General features: G+C 46.5%; 2 protein-coding genes across 2 annotated transcripts; both read left to right on the top strand.

Moving 5' to 3' along the window:
- The first annotated feature begins 1,747 nt into the window (after positions 1–1,747).
- On the top strand, positions 1,748–14,333 carry LOC144893059 (poly(U)-specific endoribonuclease-B-like). Its single transcript, XM_078782681.1, has 6 exons — positions 1,748–1,768; positions 8,408–8,539; positions 11,291–11,390; positions 11,693–11,798; positions 13,242–13,363; positions 14,202–14,333. The coding sequence occupies exons 2-6, from the start codon at positions 8,532–8,534 to the stop codon at positions 14,331–14,333; spliced, it is 468 nt and encodes a 155-aa protein (XP_078638807.1). The 5' UTR covers positions 1,748–1,768; positions 8,408–8,531.
- Positions 14,334–16,843: 2,510 nt separating this feature from the next.
- On the top strand, positions 16,844–21,370 carry LOC137416999 (uncharacterized). The gene is made up of 2 exons (XM_068102710.2): positions 16,844–17,127; positions 19,454–21,370. Exon 2 carries the CDS (start codon positions 19,559–19,561, stop codon positions 21,140–21,142), a length of 1,584 nt encoding a protein of 527 aa, XP_067958811.2. The 5' UTR covers positions 16,844–17,127; positions 19,454–19,558; the 3' UTR covers positions 21,143–21,370.
- The last annotated feature ends 3,713 nt before the right edge of the window (positions 21,371–25,083 follow it).

Raw genomic sequence — 25,083 nt, 5'->3', positions numbered from 1 at the left:
TCTGGGGTGGGATAACAGCTGCAGCAAGAACGCCAATGATTGTGATTGAGGGGAACTTGAATGCTGTGAGGTACCGAGACGAGATTTTGCAAATGGCCGCTTTACCGTTTTTGCAACAGGACGGCCCTAGAGTGACGTTTCAACACGATAATGCCAGACCACACGTTGCTCGAGTTGTACAGCAGTATCTTAATCAGAACAATGTTAATGTGTTACCCTGGCCTGCAAGATCCCCTGATTTGTCACCCATTGAACACGTCTGGGATGAAATGGAGCGACGTTTACGACGTCATCCGAATCCTCCAAAAACGCTGCAGGAACTCCACCAAATCCTTCCTCGGATATGGAATGATCTTCCCAAGGACTTTCAGCGACGTTTAGTGGCCTCAATGAGGCGAAGGTGCCAGGCCTGCATCAATGCACAAGGTGGACACACTCGCTACTGACTGTGTGAACTTGCTTGTGAACCCCCTCTTGTGTTGTGGCTCATTTGCATATGCCAGGTGCCCTGTTCTTATGGACTGTTGATCGTTACCATACCTTGAAACATTTGTCTTTCCATGTAATAACATTTCATTCGTGGCAGTAAAAGTTTAACACTGATTCTGTTTGTTGTTTGTGTGTCACAATAACTTTTGCCTTTGAGTATATATGGTATTTGAACCTGGGTATATCAGATATAAATATATGGGATTTTAACTTAAGTATATCAGATATAATATATGGGATTTGAACCTGGGTATATCAGATATAACATATGGGATTTGAACCTGGGTATATCAGATATAATATATGGTATTTGAACCTGGGTATATCAGATATAAATATATGGGATTTTAACTTAAGTATATCAGATATAATATATGGGATTTGAACCTGGGTATATCAGATATAACATATGGGATTTAAATCCTGTGTATATCAGATATAATATGAGGGATTTGAACCTGGGTATATCAGATATAATATATGGGATTTGAACCTGGGTATATCAGATATAATATATGGGATTTGAACCTGGGTATATCAGATATAATATATGGGATTTTCACTAAGGTATATCAGATACTAGCAGGAGTACGTACCCGACATTGCCGGGGGGGGGGGGGGGGGGAGGTGGTGGGTTATGTGAGAGGTACGGCAAGTACTACATGTACATCTTTCAGGGTGACAGGTGGCTTTGACAGGCCCCTCCGATTTGGGGGAGGGGTGGAAGGGAAGGAGGAAATATTTACCCGTGCAAAGAGCGCTTTAACCTCAGTATTGCCCAAGTAAAAAGGATATTGAAATACCCTATTGTAATAAAAGATATTGGGAAATATAATAAAGGAAAAAGGAAATTCTAATACCCTCTGCCACCATCACCAGGTGGCGCTACACTGTATACATTTACATAGAGAATGGACGCCCCTCCCCCAGCCCCACAGGCCACAGGCCCCCGCATGAGGCCACGGCCACATCGCCTATGTTACCCCCCAGACAAAGATGTATTTGTATGTGTACCCCAACTAAAGTATAAAAGCGCTTATAGCTGGAGTACCCGGTGTTGTTCAAGCGAAAAAAGAAACATTAACATCTTTGAAATGAGGGCAAATATAATGGAAAAGCAATTACATCCAAATCAGAATCCATCACAAATGTCAAATCATCATTTTAACTTTTCGTTGAATATATGCTGGAGAAGGTGCCGTTCATCATCACGTTTCTGAGTTAAGTATGATGACATCAGAAAGAAGAAGAAGCCTTACCCCAACTTCGACCACTTCCGGTATTGTTTGATTATTTGTGTTCAAATGTCTGGTGATTGCTTTCTATTTATTTATGCGAATGTGCACTTCTATATAACTGTCAATAATCAAAAAGTCTTCGGCACTATAGAGCGATTTTTTTTAAATCCCAAAAAAGAACTTTTTCTTTCCAATTTTTTTTCCCTTTTTTGCCTAAAACACTCCCAAGCACTCATTGATGAACCTCTGAAGGTTTGACGAAGATCCTTTCTGCAATCTCTCTCACACAGTCACACACACACAGTCACACACACACACAGTCACACACACACACAGTCACACACACACACAAACAGTCACACACACACACACACACACAGTCACACACACAGTCACACACACACACACACACACACACAGTCACACACACACACACACACACACACACAAACAGTCACACACACACACAAACAGTCACACACACACACAGTCACGCACACAGTCACACACACACACACACACACACACACACAGTCACACACACACACACACACACACACACAAACAGTCACACACACACAAACAGTCACAGTCACACACACAGTCACACACACACACACACACACACACACACAGTCACACACACACACACACACACACACACACACACAAACAGTCACACACACACACAAAGTCACACACACACACAAACAGTCACATACACACACACACACACACACACACACACACACACACATAAACAGGCACACACACACAAACAGTCACACACACACATACAGTCACACACACACACACACCTACAGTCACACACACACACACACACACACACACACACATACACACACGCACACATACATACACACATACACACACACATACACACACACACACACACACACACACACACAAACAGACACACACACACACACTTGTTATTCATTTGTTATTCATTTAAGGAGAAAGCAATAATTTGTCGACTCTTTGCCAAAAACACTGTGGGATTTTTCACACCTATAAACTAATACTCACACCTATAAACTGACAAAAACACTGTGGGATTTTTCACACCTATAAACTAATACTCTGTGGCGGACACAAAAGCCCACTGGCGTGGTGACATCATTCCGCGCACCAAGTGGGCGGTGGCCACGCCCGAGGGGTAGGCGTGGCCTCATGATATACACCGGGCGCCCAGCCCGGAGCGGTACAGTGTTACAGTGAGCTCTTACAATAAAGACGTTTATATGTTACCGCTTGTCCGCTTCCTCCTTGCTCGCAAGCAGCGCGCGTAACGCCGCGCTTTACTGGTGACCCTCGACGTTGGATCTGCCGGAGCGATCCTTCCACACGCGACGCCATTGCCATGGCCAACTTCGTCAAACTTCCGGAATTTTGGGAGGCTCAGGCCGAAGTCTGGTTCGTCCAGGCCGAAGCCCAATTTCAGCTTCGGCGCCTCACCGGCGATGACACGCGCTATTGCCACGTCGTCGCCTCCCTCGGGCCCGGCACAGCCGCTCGAGTTGTGTCCGTCCTTCGCCACCCACCGGACGGCCACAAGTACGAGGCACTCAAGCGGCTACTCCTAGCCACGTTCGGCCTCATGGACGACGCACGGGCCGACCGCCTCCTGGATCTCCCCAAGCTCGGTGAGACGCGCCCGTCGGTCCGAATGGACCATATGCTGTCACTGTTGGGCGACGAAGCCCCCGGTTCGCTATTCCGGGCGCTTTTCCGGCGCCAACTTCCAGCGCAGGTTCGCCTCGCGTTGGCCGGGACCGGGCTAACGGAACCCCGAGCATTGGCAGCCGAGGCGGACAGGTACTTCGCCGCTTCGGACACACGGGCGAGAGTCGGCGTGGCCGTCACGGTCCTCGAGGCTGACGATGCTGCTGTTCCACAGCATCAGCTTCTACAGCATACGCGGCATGCTGATACGCACCTCGTGAACGCCGCCACGCCCCGCCCACCACCGCAGCGAAAACCGCCACCGCGGGGAAACCCACCAACTACACCGGCCTGGCGGAGCCAGCCGCGCTCCTCCAGCTCCACCACCTGGTGCTGGTTCCACGCCAAGTTCGGCCACGAAGCTCGGCAGTGTCATCCGCCGTGCTCCTTCAACGGGTCGGGAAACGCCCGGGCCGGCGCTCAATAGTGGCGATGAGCGCCGGCCGTTCGAGCAGCCTGCTGTTCATAACGGACACCTTCTCCGGGCGCCGTTACCTGTGCGACACGGGAGCGCAGGTGAGTGTCATTCCCGCCGGCACGTCAGACAAGCACGCCACGGGTGGGGGCCCCGCGCTGCTTGCCGCGAACGGGACGCCCATCCGTACGTACGGAAAACGCTGCCTCTCTCTGCGGTTTGGAGGGCAGGTTTTCCGATGGACGTTCGTCACCGCCGACGTGCCCATGGCACTGCTTGGCGCGGACTTCCTGTGCGCTAATGGGCTCCTGGTCGACGTCAAGCGCAGACGTCTTGTCCAGGCCGAGACGTTCAGCTCGCTCGCTTGTGCGTTGCCCAGCTCAACGAGCGGCTTGCCAAGCGGCTTGCCGAACGGTTCGGTTCCGGCCACGTTGGTCTGTACGCTTCCGGCAGCGGACGCATTCACCCGCCTCCTCGCCGGCTTCCCGGCCCTCACGCGGCCCACCTTCGCGGCGGGGGCCGTCAAGCACGGGGTGGCCCATCACATCCCCACCGTCGGGCCACCGGTCTACGCCCGGGCACGCCGCCTCGAGCCGACGAAGCTGGCGGTGGCAAAAGTGGCGTTCGCTACCCTGGAGCGACTCGGCATCGTTCGGCGCTCAGAGAGCGCTTGGGCGTCGCCGCTGCACATCGTGCCGAAGCCCGGCGGGGGATGGCGACCGTGCGGGGACTATCACCGTCTCAATGACGCCATGACTCCCGACCGCTACCCCGTCCCCCACATTCAGGACTTTTCCGCCCGTTTGGCGGGCAGGTCCTTCTTCTCGAAGGTGGACCTCATACGCGGCTACCATCAGGTCCCCGTCAGGCCAGAGGACGTCCCGAAGATGGCGGTCATCACGCCATTCGGACTCTTCGAGTTCCTGCGCATGCCCTTCGGTCTGAAGAATGCGGCTCAGGCGTTCCAGCGACTGATGGACAGCGTCCTGCGCAACTTGGATTTTGTCTACGTCTACCTGGACGATATCCTCATCGCCAGCGCGTCCCGCGAAGAGCACCTACGCCACCTCCGCACGCTCTTCGAACGCCTGGGCCAGCATGGCCTGATTGTGAACCCCGCAAAGTGCCAGTTCGGCGCCGCCACAATCGATTTTCTGGGGCACCGTGTCACCAGGCACGGAGCCGTCCCCCTGCCGGCCAAGGTGGAGGCAGTGAAGGGGTTTCCGCGCCCCCGCACGATCAGAGGGCTGCAGGAGTTCCTGGGCATGGTGAACTTTTACCATCGGTTCCTGCCCCGTATCGCCCAGCTCCTGCGCCCCCTGCACGAAGCTCTCCGAGGTAAGCCGGGCAAAGGCGACGTTACCTGGACCGAGCAGATGGACACGGCGTTCACGGGCGCGAAGCTCGCCTTGGCTAACGCCACCATGCTCGCGCACCCGATGCACCGATCGCCCTCACCACCGATGCCTCGGACTACGCGGTGGGCGCGGTGCACGAGCAATGGGTGCGTGGAGCTTGGCAACCGCTGGCGTTCTTTAGCCGGCAGCTTCGCCCGCCCGAACGCTGTTACAGTACCTTCGACCGCGAGTTGCTCGGACTTCACTTGGCGGTCAGGCACTTCCGCCATCTGCTCGAGGGCCGTGCGTTCACTGCCTTCGTCGACCACAAGCCGCTGATCTTCGCGATGGGCAAGGTCACCGAGCCGTGGTCGGCCCGGCATCAGCGTCACCTCTCGGCCGTGTCCGAGTACACGACGGACATCCAGCACGTCGCGGGGAAGGACAACCCAGTGGCGGATTGCCTTTCCCGGGCCGTCGCCCACGCAGTCCACCTCGGCATCGGCTATGCCCGGATGGCAGCGGACCAGGCCGCTGACCCCGACATCCAGGCCTTGCGGACCGCCGTCACGGGCCTCCGCGTCACCGAGGTGCCGTTCGACGGCGCGGGCGCGGCCCTCTTGTGCGACGTCTCCCTCGGGCGTCCTCGCCCCATCGTGCCCGCGGGCTGGCAGCGCCAGGTGTTTGACGCCATCCACGGCCTGTCCCACCCGGGCGCGAGGGCCTCCCAAAGGCTGATCGCGGACAAGTTCGTCTGGCATGGCCTCCGGAAGGCCGTCCGCGGCTGGGCCAGGACGTGCCTCGCATGCCAGCGCCCCAAGGTGCACCGGCACACCCAGGCCCCGTTGGCCCCGTTCACGGTGCCGGAACGCCGGTTTGACCACGTCCACGTGGACCTGGTGGGACCTCTGCCCCCCTCGCGGGGTTTCACCTACGTCCTCACCATGGTGGACCGCACCACCCGGTGGCCGGAGGCCGTGCCCTTGGCGTCGACAACGGCGGCCGATGTCGCGCAGGCTTTCATCGCCACCTGGGTCGCCCGGTTCGGCGCCCCCTCAGACATCTCATCCGACCGCGGCCCCCAGTTCACCTCGGAGCTCTGGGGGGCGGTTGCGCAGTGGCTCGGGGTCCGGCTGCACCGAACCACGGCCTACCACCCCCAGGCTAACGGCCTGTGTGAGCGATTTCACCGCTCATTGAAGGCCGCGCTCCGGGCCACCCTCCGCGACGGCGGCTGGGTCGACAGGCTCCCCTGGGTCCTGCTGGGCCTCCGGACGGCGCCCAAGGAGGACCTGCGCGCATCCGCGGCGGAGTTGGTCTTCGGGCAACCGCTGCGGGTGCCGGGCGAGTTCCTCCCCGACTCCACGGCACCATGGTCCGCGGCACAGCAGCGCTCCGCTCTGCAAGAGACCTCCCAGAGGTTCGCCCCGGTGCCAACGGCATGCCACGGGCACCCACCGACGCACGTCGCCCCGGAGCTTCGCACGGCGGAGTACGTCTTCGTCCGCCACGATGCCCATCGGACACCACTGCGGCCCCCGTACGACGGGCCTTTCTGCGTGCTGGAGACCGGGGCGAAGCACTTCACCCTGGACATCAGCGGTACTCCTGACCGCGTTTCAGTAGACCGCCTCAAGCCGGCCCACCTCGATGTGGACCATCCACCGCCAGTGGCCCGACCCCCACGTCGGGGCCGCCCTCCTGCGGGCGGACCCCCGGCACCGCCCAGCCCCGCCGCCACGCCACCCCCCGGTCCTGCACCCATCCCAGGGGCAGCCAGGGGCATCCCACCTGGCATCCCTGCACCCCGGACGCCGCCGATCGCCAGGGGGCACTTCGGCCGGGTCATTCGTCTGCCCCGCAAACTGGCCCTCCAGGTGCGCGGGAATTCTGGGGGGGCGCGTGTGGCGGACACAAAAGCCCACTGGCGTGGTGACATCATTCCGCGCACCAAGTGGGCGGTGGCCACGCCCGAGGGGTAGGCGTGGCCTCATGATATACACCGGGCGCCCAGCCCGGAGCGGTACAGTGTTACAGTGAGCTCTTACAATAAAGACGTTTATATGTTACCGCTTGTCCGCTTCCTCCTTGCTCGCAAGCAGCGCGCGTAACGCCGCGCTTTAACTCACACATATAAACTGACAAAAACACTGTGGGATTTTTCACACCTATAAACTAATACTCACACATATAAACTGACAAAAACACTGTGTCCATCCGTCCATCCGAGGTGTGGCGCACTTTGTCCGTGAAGCCCAAATCCGATAGTTTATAGCCATGTTGGGAATCGAACCCAGAATAGATAGCTCACAGGTAAGTGTGCTACATTGGCACCATCATGTCAAACTTTAGGGTGTGTACAGGCAGTCAAATCCCAAATAATTCTTCATGCGATTTGAGCGTGCCCGAACACTATAACTTGTCTGCCGTTGCCCTAACGACGCGCCATTATCGGCTGTCGTCACCATAATACAGCTTTGTCTTTAGCGACAACTCCTCCATAATGGGCGCATTAGGCTGAGCACGTGATGACAAGGCTTGGGGGACTTTTGAGCTCAGTTTGTCACGTGATGATTGTGATGGCTTTGACAAAAGCCGAGGATTCCTCAACGCCGTCTCTATCGATGTTACCTGCACATGCCATCCTCGCATTCACGTTTGTATCGACAAAGAGATCTGATCCGATTTGAATTTTCATTTGGAAGATTTTTTCTGAGTTCTGAGTCAAATAAATTCATGCCAGGGTTTCAAAGCCATAATGATGAAAGCGTTTATAATAATTGAAGGTCACAACTCCATAAAGCAGGTAATGCTCCCGGTCATTACGGAGGCAACGAGGCGAACACCACTCTACGAGTATCGGGGAGTATCGAGATTTTGGACAAACACAAGGTTCACTTATCCCTAAACTTTACACACAAATAAAGGTATTAAAATAGAGCAAACATCATGTTATTCGTTCATTTATAAGTAACACAAAATTATTATTTTGATAACGTGATAACGTGTGTGTCGATAACGTGATAACGTGTGTGTCGAAAAAGTCGTTCATGGAATGGAAAAAGAAGAGTTTTCTCCGTGGGGTTTAATCCCGTTTGGGTGTGCCCTGATCGTGGGCTCCTGAGAAAAGAGAACATAATGTCGCGTCCTCGCTCTAATTGTCACGCCTTGTGCGCACACAGGGCTTTGTGGTGTGCGAGAGAGGCCCATCTGAGGCTAATCTGGGCCACAGATAAAAACCTGCCGTGGGGACAACACGCGAGATCACCTGTTATCAGAGAGCCGGGGTCCAGGGACACACGGATCATGGCTAGGTGAGTTATTGTTTATGCGAGACATTGGGGGATAGAGTAATGATAATAAAAACTTATAAATGTACGATGACAAATGTAGTAACTTACACAAATTAACATTATGGAAATATACACATATATATATATATATATAAAAATTATTTTATATATATATAAATTATATATATATATATATATATATATATATATATATATATATATATATATATATATATATATATATATATGTATATATATATATATATATATATATATATATATATATATATATATATACATATATATATATATATATATATATACATATATATATATATATATATATATATATATATATATATTTATATATTCATATATATTCATATATATATTCATATATATATATATATGTATATATAATTGTGGGGTCATCCGTTGGTGACGTTTTGTCCCAGGTTTTTCACAAACCGGCTAGCTAGCCCAAACTTTCAACCGGTGCTGGTTGAGGCAGGAATTTATAATTTCCTCAGGGTGTCGGTGATAAATCGCCTCCTCCGTTCAACGCATTTTGGGATCTTTAACCCAAAATGGCTAGGTGGTTTGGGGGAAGGAGGAATTATTTACCCGCGCAAAGAGCGCTTTAACCTCAGTGTTGCCCAGGTAAAAAGGATATTGAAATACCCTATTTCATGGGTATTTATTACCCTGGGTATGTCAGAGCAAAGCAATCTGATTCAAAATCAGAGTACTGTATAATGAATGTTCCAGCTTCCTAGCTCAAAGGATGGCTGAGATATCGCCTGGACAAACAAACAAGAAAGAAAGAAACTGGAGTGAAAACCAAGTACTCCCTTTTAGCGCGCGTCATCGCCGGGCCCTCTTCGGTGCCTGGCGATGACGTCGTGCAGCGCCTGGAGATGGAATAGGAAAGGAGCGGTGTACAACGTTGTTTGTGAAAAAAGAAGAAAAACAAATGCTTCACTTAAAATTGAGGAGGCATAATTTATAACAAGTAAATGAGTGTAATTATCTTGAGTTTAATTGTAATATTAGATGGGGGAAAAAATAACAAAAGACATAACAAGAAGAAAGCTAGGAGCTGTAAACAGCTTATGATGCTATAAGGTGGTGGGTGGTTCGTGTGCAGCCACCCAGCTGCTGGTTGCATCATTTCTGTGGGCGCGTCTGCCGCTGACGCAATGCCTCTCTATAACCAATTATCTGGTACTCATTTTGCCGACCATAGAAAAGTTCATATAAAGGGGCGCCCTACATATATAGGTTAAAACCCATCAGTAAGTAAAGTTTTTTGAACTGTATGAATCAAATTGGCGCTCCTTTATATGAACTTTTCTATAGCATTACTTGGTTCCTCCTAAGAACACAAGGGTAGTCCAGCATGCACACGAGATTTTTTTTGAATGTCTCTTATTTTCTATTGTGTTGCATTTTCTACAAGCTATGGAATGTCCCTTCTTTTCTATACTTTGCCACATGGCACATACAATAAATAGGGGCCATTTTATGCTCCTGGCATTTTTCCCAAGAATGATCTAATTGAAGCTTAATATGGAAGAAGCCCAGTACAACATCTAGCCTAAGATAAGGAAGGGTAAAGAGCTGTTCATCAGGAACTTTGGAATTCAGGAACAGCATTGCAGTGGAAAGAGAAACGATAAAGTTTTAATCTTATCATCAAGCATTCATTATGTTGGTTATATCATAGCAATCGCACAACAGAATGTTCTTAATGAGACAATGCGGTCAACATTACCCTGATCCGTAAAGGGACTTAACCAGGAAATGGGTCCAGTAAGCTGGTTGGCTTACTATATATAGTTTGCCACCGTCCAGCTTGGTGTTGGCTGAGCGGTTAGGGTGCCGGCTTGGGATCCTAGGATCCTGGGTTCGAATCCCGGTTATCACTGAATTAACACCAGTGGGATTGACTCAGCCTGTCATCCTTCCGAGGTCGGCAAATTGAGTACCAGTTCACTGGTATTTCCCTGTGTGTCGCAAAAGGCGATCAACAGGGTTGGCGGCAGGAAGGGCATCCGGCCATAAAACATTCCTTGAAAAAGGGGACCATGGTGCCCCAAAAAGGCCAACCCCCGCTCTCCGGGGAAAAATGGCATCTAAAGGTGGTTCTTCCATATGTAGCTGCGATTGGCGCAGCTGTACCTCTGACGCATGACTCCATGTTGGTTAGGGCAGGAATTTTGAATTTGGCCAACGTGCCTGTGATAGCTCGCCGACTCTTCCCGAAGCACTTTCATATTCATAAAATATAAAGTATTTGATGCAGAATTGTCACCAAATATTTATTGTGTTGTTAACTCTGTCTAGCTTTGCTGTATAGTACAAGATAAGGATTGGGATTGGACACGGGGATTTTTATGATCTTCAGTCCTACATCTTTTTGACCTTCCCAGAAATCAAGGACGATATTTTCGACCAGAAAGATAAAAACCTTAAAACACCAAGCTTACAGGGCAACTTGCACACTGTTACCTAAAGTTGGAAACCTCATTTGCAAAACCAAATATGGCTCCAGTGACGACTGTTATTTATTAGAGTTAATCAATCAACAAAGAGATGGATCAGATTGGTGAAGAGCTCAGCAATTCACCATAAAGATGAATCAGATCTGACAACATTCATGAAAACCTAACAAATTCATCAATCCTGAGATAGGTATCTGTAAAGCAAGTAAGGTGATAAAATAACTTTCTAAGTCTGTGTGCTATAGTCCGACACTCTGCCCACCTTTAGACCCGAGCGATGCTGTGACCCTTCGGATGTGTTGAATGAACTCTGGAGATGTGACAAAAACCGGTTAACACCATGCAAGGACTACGCCATATGTCTGCAGGTGAACCCATTCTTCTCGTGCTATCATCTCATGAACTATTGGGAAATACTCATAAATCCATTTCATTATTTACATTGCAGTATATTTCAGAGCAACTACTGTATAAAAAGGGTGATCAAATAGTCTGTGACCTAAGTTTGTAGCTGGCTTCTTGTTATACCTTTAACCATTAACTGTAAACATCCTCACGATTTCCACTGTAGATTGTTTCTGACATGGCTCCTACTCTGAAAATGGAGGCCTAGTTCTATAGAAACCTTTCGAGTACTAGTATCATCCATTAATCCGTGCTGTTGTTCCAGGACGACACGACACAGTCGGTTGGTGATAAAATAGCAGACAAGTCGTCCAAGCGTCTTTTCCACTTTGTCAATGAACAGAAGTTGCAAAACATCAAAACCTATGCCAGTGAGTTTTGACTACAATGTCTCAATGATAAAACTTACCTTGATTCTTGGTTCCTTCTGAGTCTCCTTATCTACCTTAAAAAAAAATAAAAAAATGTATATATATATATATTTTTTTTGGCAAAACAAGACCAGTAACAAAACAAACGAGAACGGTACTGGGTAGAACGCATACCTCCACCAGGTTGAACAGTTTATATTTTGTATCCCACTGATAGGCCGGATCTCCAAACAAAAATGTAATCGGCTTGTTGTTGTCATCTACCCGATTCATCCACCAAGTTTTGCTATATAATATGTCCACAACTTTTTGAAATATATCCTATAGTGGATATCGTTTTGGTCCCGATCACTCAATGGTGATGAATCACTTTAAAAAATCTCGAATCCGGATCCAGATCTTCACCAAAATGGAATAATTTCTTCCGTGACAGACAGCAAACATGTCCACCAAGTTTCGTCCAAATCCATCCATAACTTTTTGAGATATCCTGCTATGTATCCTTTTCGGCCCCACCTCCCAATGGTGAAGAATCAATTAAAACAAGTGAATCCTCTTGGATTGCGCTGAGGTTCGGGCATGGAATTTCTAGGAGGAAGTATAATTTGTATGCAATGAAAGTACATGTAATATGGGATCGAGTAAGATCGAGTAAGCTTCACCAGTGCGCGTGCGCGAATTTACGTCACGTCGGCAGCGAGAAGGCGTTCCCCAACACGAACCAATCAGGAACTGCCACGCCCACTTATATGATCTCAGAATTCCTGTGACAGGAATTAGCGTTACACTGGCTGGAAGTCAATCGCTAAAGGCGCTTCCTCAGCGCCAATAATTAAATAACTCTCATATCCGAATCCATATTCAGATATTCACCAAAATTGAATCGATTCTTCCTTGTCCCACACCCAACCTGTCCACCAAGGTTTGTCCAAATATGTCCACAACTTTTTGAGATATCCTGCTATGTATCGTTTTGACCCCATCTCCCAATGGTGAAGAATCACTTAAAAAATTCTAGTAGCCGGATCCGAATCCGGATCTTCACCAAAATCAAATCATTTCGTCCATGTCACATACGCTACATCTCTGCCAAACTTTGTCAGAATCCGTCCACAACCTTTTGAGATATTTTGTTCACAAACAAACGGACAAACAAACAGACAGACAGGCGTGAAAACATAACCTCTATCCACCTTTGGTAGCGGAGGTAACAAACGAGAACATATCATGTAGACTTTCTTCTTTCCTTCCTATTCTTCTACGACCTTCTTTGAAGTCTGCAGAACGAACATGTATGTTGATGTTTGTGGATGTATGTTGATATTTGTGGATATGCTAGGATGAGGATTCGACACGAACATGACAGACTGGTGACCTTCATGTGTGTGCTAGTTTGCTTGTGAATGTATTATTGACATCGTGTATGTTCTCCCTGATATGCAGCATTCATATCTCTCCTGGAGTTCTTGAATGGCCGCAATGAACAAAGTCAGTGTGCAGCAGAGCAAGAGAGAGACCTTGTGGAGGGATTTTTGGATGCAGCCATGGACACGCCAGTGATGGAGGTGATGTCGTTCACTATGTCCTTTTATTTATCTGAAATTTTACACCTTTCACCTTTTACCTCTGCCAACGAAGGTGGACTGTCTGTCTGTCCATTTGTTTGTCTGTCTATGCACAGGATATCTGAAAAGATTATGGACGAATTTGGACAAAAATTTTGGGTAGATGATTTGGGTAGGTGACAAGAACAAGCCGATTCGATTTTGGAGGTCCACATTCAGATCTGGCCTATCAGTGGGAAGTGGGATAGAAAACGTAAACTGTTCAGCTCGGTTACCTCCGCCACCGGAGGTGTATGGAGGTTTTGTTTTCAACTCTGTCTGTGAACATGATATCTCAAAACGTTGTGGACGGATTCGGATGAACTTTGGTGGAGAGTCTAGGTGTGTGACAAGGAAGACTTATTTGAATTTTGGTGAAGATCCGAATCCGGATCCGAGAATTTTTAAACGGATTCTTCAACATTGAGAAATGGGGCCAAAAACAACATATAGCATGAAATTTCAAAAAGGTGTGGACGAGTTTTGACAAAACTTGGTGGATGATTTGGTTAGGTGACAAGAACAAGTCGATTCGATTTTGGCTCATGTCCGAATCCAGATCCGGCCTATCGGTGGGCTACAAAACGTAAACTATTCAGCCTTGGGGAGGTATGCACTCCACCTGGTGCTGTTTTAGTTATTATATCTACTTTGACCGACTTTCATATATTTTTGTTTCATATAATTCCATACTCGTGTTTTTTCTGCTTCATTGTTGATTTGTGTCAACGTCCATTGGAATTGTTTAATTAGTCTTTTGGCATGGAGTTATGTTTATCAATATTGGCTCCTCTAATAGGCTGCCTGTGCCTTCCTGGTGAGCCGTGGTCTCTCTCCATGTGACCCATGTGAGTTCAAGCAGCAACTTCGAGAAATCTGGTTCTCTCTTTGCAATCGGGACTCCAGGTGTCGGTATGATCTCCTTGTTTAATGTCCATCATAGTTTCTTTTTCATTCCTCAATCTTTCTTCCTTTCACACAATCAAAGTTTTCCCCATTCTCCATTGGTGTACTAAATTGTTGAAAACAAAATTAATATATCACAAGGTCGGATATGTAATTTTCATTATACAATCCAAAAAGAGGCACATGCAGCATTTCAAGTTGGTGGGGTAGGGAGTTCCTAGAGTTTGTGACCAATATTTGTTTTTTTAAATGGTATGTGCTGCTTCCTTGCTTGTCGTTCAGCATTTGAAAAGCTAGCGCAAGGATAATCCCCATAGGTTGGCCCCAATGGGGAGGAGGAAATTCCTCCTTTAGGGAATGCCCCCACTGAGTGCGGTGAGAAAAGTGATGCAATTGTTGTGACTGGTACCCGAGTGCCCCCGGAAGTGACTTCACTTCTTCTAAGCTCAGTGGTTGTGTTTGTCTCATCTAACAGTCCTGTGTTGTGTATCTTGTATTCGTGAGTGTGTGTGTGTGTGTGTGTGTGGCAGCTCCACCAGGAGCCTTAGATCCTGTAAAAAAAAAAAGATGCAAAGCCATTTTTGGATTTCCAGTTGCTTGCCGTCCAAAACAAGAATGACCGCACTGTGGTCACAACCTGTGACAAAATCTGGTAACGGGCCGATTGGGAAACGCGCATTTAATGTGCTATTAAAAGATGAACAGGGCGATAGGGAAACGCGCATTTAATGTGCTATTAAAAGATTAACTGGACACTTCTTATCCATGTCACCTTCCCCACAATTATATCAGAACGAGTCTAGGATTCGTCACATGGTCACGTAGTATTGCTTAACTCCAATATTCTGTCCGTTCAGAAATTACATATCGCTTTTTTTTAAAGTCATTTGCGTAACGTAACGCTTGATCCAGTAACATAACATAACATTTAATTACCGTGCAATCTGATGTACCGTGCATTCTGACGGGATTATTAAACCATACTATTATTCGATATATGATGAGATTTTTCAGGGGCCCTCATCGTGAATAACACTCGACCCAAACAAAGCCAATGGAAATTTGGACACCAAACCCAGGCAGTGTATAGTCTACAGAGGCCTAATGGCCTAATGTGTTAGGCCCACCAGAAAACCAGGTGGCCATTTTAATTTTGTCTCGGTGCTATGATGGGTGGAGTCAAGTGACAGATGTGGGTGTGGTCCGGCAGCTTTCTCACCAATGGGTGCACATTTCAAAAATCGACCCCCAACAAGAACCCCAACAACAACAACAACAACAACAACAACAACAACAACAACAACAGCAAAGTGAAGCTCATGTCGACCAAAAATGCAGGAACATAATTATAAATCAAACAATACCATGTAGACCGAGACTGTCCAAAGCATTAAATGTGCAATCGTGCACACGCATGCACACAACACTTCAAATTTAACTAACAGAGTGAGATACTTAGGTAATCAAGTCAGAAGCTCAAAATGTCGGTTTGAGAGAAGCACGCAGAGAAACCTCAGAATGTTATCACTTGTCCAAACAGCTGCATTGTGCACTACTCGAATTCTACTTTTTACTGTGTGAGATGTGCATGGAAGAAGTTTCGGGAACTGAGTGGTGTGCTGACGAGGAGGGGAGTGTCGTTGAAGCTGAAGGGAAAGGTGTGTGCTGCATGTGTGAGAAGTGTTATGATTTATGGGAGCGAGACATGGGTAATGAACGTAGAGCAGCAACGAAGGCTGGAAAGGGTGGAAATGCGAATGGTTCGGTGGATGTGCGGAGTATCGTTGAGAGAGGAAGACAAATGATGAATTGCGAAAGATGATGGGAATAGAGCCTGTGATTGATGCTGTGAAGAGGAACAGGTTGAGATGGTTTGGTCATGTGTTGAGGAAGGATGGAAGTGACTGGTTGAGAAGAGTGATGGAAATGAATGTAGAAGGAAGTAGAGGACGGGGAAGACCGAGAAAGACTTGGCTGAAGATGGTGGAAGAAGAAATGCGGGCAAGGGGGTTAACAAGGAGAGATGCAGAAAATAGGGCAAAATGGAGAAGATTGTCATGGGGACCGCAAGGCTAACCCCCGCTCTAGTAGGGAAAATGGCCTTAAAATGCCTGTTGTGTTGTTGTGTTGTGTACTGTGTGAAACAATCAACAAACAAACAAACCCTGCCCGTGTTGTCCTCTTCCCTAATCCCATTCTATTCACCCCCAATAAATACACAGAGCATACACAACAGCCTGAACATTTTCCTTTGCATGTCATGTATGTTGATATGTAAATGACCTTTTAACTTTATATGGCAAACGAACAAAGCAAATGTTCAACCAACAATTGAAAACAACTGAAAGAATCTTTGTGCAGGTCCGAATCCACAGCATTTGAGCACGTGTTCATTGGAAAGACCCGGACAGGTGAAGCCATCCCTTTCCACAATTGGCTCCAGTTTTACCTGCAGGAGAAACAACAGAACGTGGTTTATCAAAGTTACTCCAGCTGCAAAAAAAACTGTGAAAAGGTTTGTTCACACCTGAAACCTCCGCACTCTTACTTCGCCTTCATTTACTTTTCAATCACCCTGTTTGGTTGTTTTCCTTTTTCCTTCGTTGCTTTTCCCTCGTGAAATCCTTTCACAGCCGGACGAGGAGGACCAGTTGATCAACCTACAGTTTCTATGGTGTGGTCACGTGACGGCCCTCGGTAGCACGTTTGTCGGAACAAGTCCTGAGTTCGAGTTTGCACTTTACACCCTCTGCCTCTTGCTGAGTCGTCCACGCACCTCTCATGCCTTCCACGTCTCCATTGATGCTTATCGCCTGCAGGTATATTTACCTCCGCCACCAAAAGTGGATGGAGGTTATGTTTTCACCCCTGTCTGTCCGTTTGTCTGTTTGATTGTGAACAAAATATCTCAAAACGTTGTGGACGGATTCAGACGAAATTTGGCAGAGATGTAGCGTATGTCACAAGGACGAAATGATTAGATTTTGGTGAAGATACGGATTCGGATTCGGCTAGTAGAATTTAAAGTGATTCTTCACCATTGGGAGATTGGGCCAAAAACGATACATAGCAGGATATCTCAAAAAGTTGTGGACGGATTTGGACGAAACTTGGTGGACCGTTTGGGTGTCTGACAAGGGCGAATCGATTCGATTTTGGTAAATATCTGAATATGGATTCGGATATGAGGATTATTTAATTATTCAAGTGATACTTCACAATTCGGAGATAGGTCCAAAACGATACATAGCATGATATCTCAAAAAGTCATAAATGGATTTGGACGAAACGTGTTGGACAAGTTGTGTGTGTGACAAGGAAAAATCGATTCAATTTTGGTGAAGATCCGGATCCAGCTTGTAGAATTTTAAAAGTGATTCTTCACAATTGAGTGATATGGACAACCAGGCAGAGGTATGCTCTCTACTGAGTGCCGTTCTAGTTTATTATTGTTATTATGTACAGGTAGACCTTTTGAAAATGCAAGATTGGCCTCTTTGGGTTGTTGTTGTATAGCCCCGGACAGTTCTCTTGAACAATCATGCGGCATGGAAACAGCTGAACGATCTCCAAGGAATCCCCCACATCCAGGATGGTGTATCTCCACCTTGACGAAGTCACGGCCAAGACAGTGAGGAGAGAGAGAGAGAGAGAGAGAGAGAGAGAGAGAGAGAGAGAGAGAGAGAGAGAGAGAGAGAGAGAGAGACAGAGACAGAGAGAGACAGAGACAGACAGACAGACAGAGAGAGAGAGAGAGAGAGAGAGAGAGAGAGACAGAGACAGAGAGAGAGAGAGAGAGAGAGAGAGAGAGAGAGAGAGAGAGAGAGAGAGAGAGAGAGAGAGAGAGAGAGAGAGAGAGAGACAGAGACAGAGACAGAGACAGAGACAGAGAGAGAGAGAGAGAGAGAAACAAGAGACAGGGACAAGAGGGAAAGGGCTGGTCCATGGGGACCGATCGGCACTCTGACCATGACTGTGTTGCCCTGACGAATCTGGGCAGCAGGGAAGAACGGGGAAGATTTGGCCCCCGATTTGTATTGGGGCGTACAACCACCACAAAGAGGCGTCCCCGATAGTTGTCCTCTTTGGGGTGTTGTATTTATGTTCCCCTCTGAGGGATCCATTTTTCAAATACTAACTTCTGAAATGATTTCTCCATCATTTACAGACCATGCTATATTTAATCTTCGGCTTGTGTGTTTGACGGGTATGCACTCCTAAACCGCTGGACGGAATGAGTTGAAATTTGGTGGTTTTATTTGGAGTGTGCCCGGAAAGGTTTTAGGCATAAAACATGTTTTGTAGTCATGGGGTTTGGGGATGCAATCTATTTATGTTAATGTGCACCACCCAATAGTGGTGGTGGTAGAGGTTATTATAAATTAACTGTGAAGATTTGCAATTTTTCACCGTACAAATGCCACAGTGCAAGTGGTTTACTGAGCCCTGCCAGAAGGAGGGGATATTAGCCTCCCATATGTAGTTTGTGTTTCTAGTGCTTTGTAATTCATGCAAAGGCACACTTCTTCTTCTTTAACGGTCACAATCATTTCCACGTCCTTGTGGTGTTGGCCGGGGCAAGTTTGGCCCAAGTCTTTTGCAAACCGGCTAGGCAGGCCTGAGATTAAACTAAGGTCAGCGCAGGAATTTGGAATTAGTTCATGGTGTTGGCGATAGCTCACCTACTCTTCTCGAAGGACACCGTGGGATCTTTGACACCCACTAATCAATGCCAGCAGACTGGACACCAGTTTAACGTCCGTCCAACGGATGGCACAAACATTGATGAATCACAGTACCTGTGAAACATCAGGATGACCATTTATAGCCGGGCCACAATTCAAACCTAGGCTATACAGCTTAAAGGCGAGTGTGCATACCTTTAGGCCATCCTGCCAAATGCCAGCCTATGGAAGGGCACACTGACATCTTCTAATGCCTTATCCTACCCGTATTAGACATGTACTAGCTCCTTCATGAATCTTACTATATCACTACAAATACTGGGAATAAAGGCTTCTCAACTTGTCATATCCGTTGGAATTTGAAGGGCTCTATCGGCCAGTGGTCTAATATTTCTCCAATATACAAACCTCTCATGTTAAGCAATGTCTTTTTTTTTCTTGTTAAACCTCCTCTCCCTAGATAGTTGTACGCTGCCAGGGTTCTGCACTTTGTGCCATCTACCCAGTACTTCTTGAAGTCTGTGGTGGTGTATCTGGCGTGAAGGTGGGGACCTCAACAGTGCGAATGCAGCAGTTGCAAGTGACAACACAAGCTGATACAGCTGAAACTCCAGCACCACTTGTGGCCGAACGCAAGAAGCGTGGGGGCTCTGGGAGACGAACAACAGATGAGCAGAGCCACCGGGTGCAAGCATGTAGAATTACAGCATATGCAACACAAGGAACTCGAGTTGGACAGGGTTTTGCCAAAGCGTGTGCAGACAGCGTGATTGCACTAAAAAGCACTGAAGTTTCTGCCTCTGCCGAAGAGAGTGTGGGCTGTCCACCACCCCAGCAGGCTGAAGCCCCTGACAGCTTGGCCACTCCTCCTATTGTAAGCGATGTTCCCGAGACAAGCAGTGACACAAAAGGTTTTTGTGGAAGCCCTTGCTCAAGTCCAAAGCCACAGCGAGTTCAGACCCCTCCACCTTGTGATCTTCCCAGCACAAAACCCACCCCGTGCAGCCTATCTCCTGCATCCATACCTGGTCCAGGCAGCTCCAGCCCAAAGCCTGCACATCAGAATCAATTTAAAAGTGCACAGCAAGATCTTCCTTCTCCGATGAACGCACAACCACCTTGTGGCAGTCCGAAGCTTCATAAAGCAAGTCCATGCCACAGCCCCAAAACCTCTCAAGCAGGTTCACCTAAACGTGAACCTTGCAAGTTTCACTACCCTTGCAAAGGTGATACAGTGTCACCTCAAATACTGTCGCCGCATGTTGCACAACAGCATGGAAAGCAAGCTCATTATGGGATTGGACGTGGAGCAATGGATACATTCATTGCAGGTCTGGGTGGGAACCAAAGGGCTAACACAGCTGCAGCAGGCCATGGGTATCCAGGGTGGCGTAGCAGAACAGCAAGGGGTACAGGGAAACGGCACGACGTGCTAAATGCTTCTCGCCTTTGTCACAGCATCTTGAAGTTCCAGCCGAGCTACCAGGAGGCTGTGCAGGCCGTATGTACCAACCGTGGTTCGAACAGTGCTGCATCACCTGGAGAGGCATTGGCAGGTACTTCAGCACATGCTCCACTACCGCGTAAGCTTTCTGAAGGTGCTGCTGTTGGTTCTAAGTTTGTTGCGAGCAGTCGGCGTCAAAGTTGTGGAAGGTCTACTGATGCTACTACTGAATTTAATCGTGCCGTCAGCTCTGCGCAGGCCACACTTGCAGCAGCCAAACACCCAGTTGCACAAGCTGACGCAGCCTTCGGCAAACGAGAAAGAGTCCTGCCAAGTCGTCCATGCTCTGGTGGCGCCCAGTATATACTCACCACCACAAATCGACGAGCTTCCATAGGTGACATGTACGCACGCTCGGGTGCCATTTTAGGACGACTTGGTCGTGAGAACTTCACTCAGGGGCAGCTACGGTGTGGCACAAGGAACATGCACATGCCAGCAGCAGCGATGACCTTGCAGAGATCACGCTCCCATCACAGCACGGGGCCAATCGCAACAACCTTCCCCCAGTCATGGTGTGGGCCAGGATGCTGCCATTGTCGCACTGAATCACCGGCATTCCGCTCACGGCCTGGTGCACGCTCCACTCAGCCCTGGTTCCAACAGCACCAAACTCATGAGCATCTGCACACTTGTTATCACTGATTCATTTACATTACATTATCTTGGCTTTTAGTTAACATAATCCAAAATGCCTAGTAATAGAAAATCTCACCTTCTTCTCTATAGTTTTATTTCATTTTTCTTTTTGTCATTTCATTTTGCTTTGAGAGAATCTTTATTGGAAGCATCTACATAATGTGCAAGTGTTTGGAGGATATGGACGAGGGTGGGGATCGGAAAAGGAAGTGGGAAGTCAGCATTTTAAGTTTGTGTCTCTTTATCCACCTTTACAACAAGCTAAATAAATAATAAAGTGAACTTTCTTTAAAGCTTCATGCATCTTTTTTGTATACAAGATCGAGGCTCGTGTAAGAGCAAGAACAGAACAGAACAGAGGTGTAAGAATCAGAACAGAACAGAGGTGTCAATCTTGAATCTACAGTCCATATTTAGTCTGAAGGCCAAAATTGAGTGACATGGTGTCTGGGAAGTTTTGACAGTGTTTGCCAAAAGTGATGCACATGAATCTTGGGCGTAGGACCAAAATGCATGGTCATTCAAAGACATTGGCCCTTGCTAATGATGTTTCTCTTATAAGAAATGCCATAATGGAAATAAATAAATAAACATGAAATATGTCGTGCACAGCACGATACTTGTGAAATCTCTAAAATAAGTTGTTGGCCTATGATGACCTCAAAAATAATTGGTGGTTGAATTCAGTGACCTTGTATGCAAATCCTCTTAAAATTTCAAGTCAATCAGATGAAAATTGAGGATTTTATTAATTTAGCCTATGTTGACCTTTTGACCTATGTTGACTTCAAAAATAGTTGGTGGTTGAATTCAGAATCCAGATATGCAAATTCTCTTAAAATTTCAAGTCAATCAGATGAAAATTGAGGATTTTAGGAATTTGGCCTATGTTGACCTTTTGGCATATGTTGATCTCAAACATACTTGGTGGTTGAATTCAGGGTCCACATATGCAAATCCTCTGAAAATTTCTAGTCAATCGGATGAAAATTGAGGATTACAGAAATTCAGTCTATGTTGACCATTTGGCCTATGTTGATCTAAAATATAATTGGTGCTTCAATTCAGTGACAAGATATGCAAATCCTCTTCAAATTTCAAGTCAATTGGATGAAAATTGAGGATTTTAGAAATGTGGCCCATTTTGACCTTTTGGCATTTGTTGACCTCAAAAATACTTGGTGGTTGAATTCAGTGTCCAGATACGCAAATCCTCTTAAAATTTCAAGTAAATCAGAAGAAAATTGAGGATTTTAAAAATTTGGCCTATGTTGACCTTTTGGCCTATGTTGACCTCAAAAATACTTGGTGGTTGAATTTAGGGTCCAGATATGCAAATGCTCTGAAAATTTCAAGTCAATCAGATGAAAATTGAGGATTATAGAAATTCGGTCTATGTTGACCTTTTGGCCTATGCTGGCCTAAATATAATTGGTGGTTGAATTCAGTGACCAGATATGCAAATCCTCATAAAATTTCAAGTCAATCGGATGAAAATTGAGAATTATATAAATTCGGTCTATGTTGACCCTTTGGCCGATGTTGACCTAAAATATAATTGGTGGTTGAATTCAGTGACCAGATATGCAAGTCCTCTTCAAATTTCAAATCAATCGGATGGAAATTGAGGACTTTAGAAATTTGACAAAGTTGGTGACCTTTGGCCTATGTTGACCTATTGACCTTTACACCCCAAAAACAATAGGCTTCTTGCTTATGACCAACTGTACCATTTGGTGAAGTTTCGTGGAGATCGGTTGAAAATTGTGACCTGTAGGCGACCGATATTCAGACAAACAGACGAACAACGCACAAGACCAAGCAATATACTTGAAAAATCTTGGATTTTCGCAAGTAACAAGAAGACATCTTGCAGAGCACAACACTTGCAACATCCACCCCTCGACAAAATAAAAAGTTGCCATGGATACATCAAAATGTCCATTTCATAAAGATTAAAATTGACGATATTGATCAAAGCTCGGGTCAATCGGATTAAAATTGATGATTTTTCAGATGAAAATTGATATTAGAAGTTTGACCTTGAGTTGACCTTTGACCTCAAAAATAATTGGTTTCCCAATTCAGTGATGCACTATGTAATTGCTGTTTAATTTTCAAGTTAATAGGATGAAGGTGACGATTTTTCAGATGAAAATTGATGATTTTAGAGGTTTGACCATGAGTTGACCTTTGACCTTTTGCCCTTAAAATAGTTGGTTTCCCACTTCAGTGAGCCACTATGCAATTGCTCTTTAATTTTCAAGTCAATCAGATGAAAAATGATGATTTTAGAAGTTTGAGCTCGAGTTGACCTATGACCTCAAAAATAGTTTGTTTTTCAATTTAGTGACCAAAAATGAAAATGCTGTTCAATTTCCAAGTCAATCGGATGAGAAATGACAATTTTAGAAACTTGAGCAAAGATGACCTTTGACCTTTGACCTCAAAATCAATAGGCTTCTTCCACATGACCAAATGTACCATCTGGTGAAGTTTTGTGAAGATCGGTTAAAATTGTGACCTGTAGGCGATAGATAGACAGACAGACAGAATGATGCACATGGCCAACCAATAGACTGGAAAAATCTTTGATTTTCCAAGTAATGAAAGAGACGCTAAGATAAATCAAAAACATACTTCAGCCTGAAGACCAAGAAGCGACTTGATGATGCAAATCTTGTCAAAACAATATGCATGCACTTAGACCCTAAGACCAAAATACATGGTCATAAAAAACATGCACTTTGACCCTAAGGTCATGAAACAAACACATGCATCTTGGTCCAAAGACGAAAATGTATGTCAGTGAGTCAAATACTCTCAAAATTCTGGCTTGTAGCTAAACTTCTACAATGTGTGACGTCACATAACTGGAAGAAAACATTGAGTAAATACCTCGTTTGTCAATTTTGGCACATCATCAGGAACCATCAGACTAGATTGATGAAAAAGAAAGGTGTATGGGAGATGATGGAGATAGTTAAGGGAAAGGGTGGGGTTCAGATGGAGATTAAAAGGAAGGAGGGGGAGGGATTAAGAGGAATGAGGGGGTGGAGTCCAACTTTCCAGGTTTAAATATAAACTGAACATCAAAAGAAACATCACTTTAATTTTTTGAAATGTGAAGCTTTACAAAGACGTTTCTTCAATTGTAATGGCTGATTATGAAACGGGAACTTCACTTCATTCACCTGATTGATCAACAATGGCATGCTTGAGTGGTTCTGTATAGGGATCTTTCCCTTTAAATATTGACCCTCATAATGAAATCCTTCAGTTCTCGTGGTTAGACATTCATTTACTGCTGTCTATAGCCATTTTAGAGGCTTCTGACAGGGAAAACAACAAGAAAATTCAGATGCCACGCCTGACATCTGAACAACGTTTCAGGGCAATTGGAATGCTTGAGGCTGGTGTAAGCCAGCAAACAATTGACCAACGTCTTGGTTGCTCACAGCCTGCAATTTCCAACCTGGCCAGGCGTTACGGTGAAACTGGAACTGTGAATGATGGTCCATGAAGAGGAAGACCACGGGTAACCAACTTGTAGGAGGAGTAGGATAGACTTCCCCAGGACTGCATGAGACGCCTGGTACAGAGCATGCGTCGGAGGTGTACAGCCTGCATCACAGCTCAGGGAGGACACACACAATATTGAGGACTGCTGTCATTCTGTCCTTGACTGTTAGGAGTGTTGTGTCCATTCCTGTGTCATTTTGTTTTGACTGTTTTCAGGTGCGTGCCTTTGTGTTGCACCACCCCTTCTGATGTTCATGCTTTTTGCTTTTTTGTGATTGAGGCAACCTCTTGTTTATTGACGTGTTTAGTAAAGATAGCTGAACTTTACCTCTGTGTTCAAATATTTTTCATTTTTGCGTGGAGGATTTGAATGAGTGTCCTTATAAATATTTGATAAGTTTATTTTGATGTTCAGTATATATATA

The sequence above is a fragment of the Myxine glutinosa genome, chromosome 7 (genome assembly GCF_964187855.1).
Source record: "Myxine glutinosa chromosome 7, kmMyxGlut1.1, whole genome shotgun sequence".
Taxonomy (NCBI): Eukaryota; Metazoa; Chordata; class Myxini; order Myxiniformes; family Myxinidae; genus Myxine; species Myxine glutinosa.
Note: the sequence above shows the minus strand (reverse complement) of the source record. Positions and strands in the feature narration are given on the sequence as shown.

Excerpts from the sequence above, each read along its gene's own strand:
- LOC144893059 (XM_078782681.1), top strand. Across the intron at positions 11,391-11,692 it reads ACTACGCCATATGTCTGCAG|GACGACACGACACAGTCGGT; the intron begins GTGAACCCATTC and ends CTGTTGTTCCAG. Across the intron at positions 13,364-14,201 it reads TGGACACGCCAGTGATGGAG|GCTGCCTGTGCCTTCCTGGT; the intron begins GTGATGTCGTTC and ends CTCCTCTAATAG.
- LOC137416999 (XM_068102710.2), top strand. The coding sequence starts at position 19,559 with ATGCAGCAGTTGCAAGTGACAACACAAGCTGATACAGCTGAAACTCCA.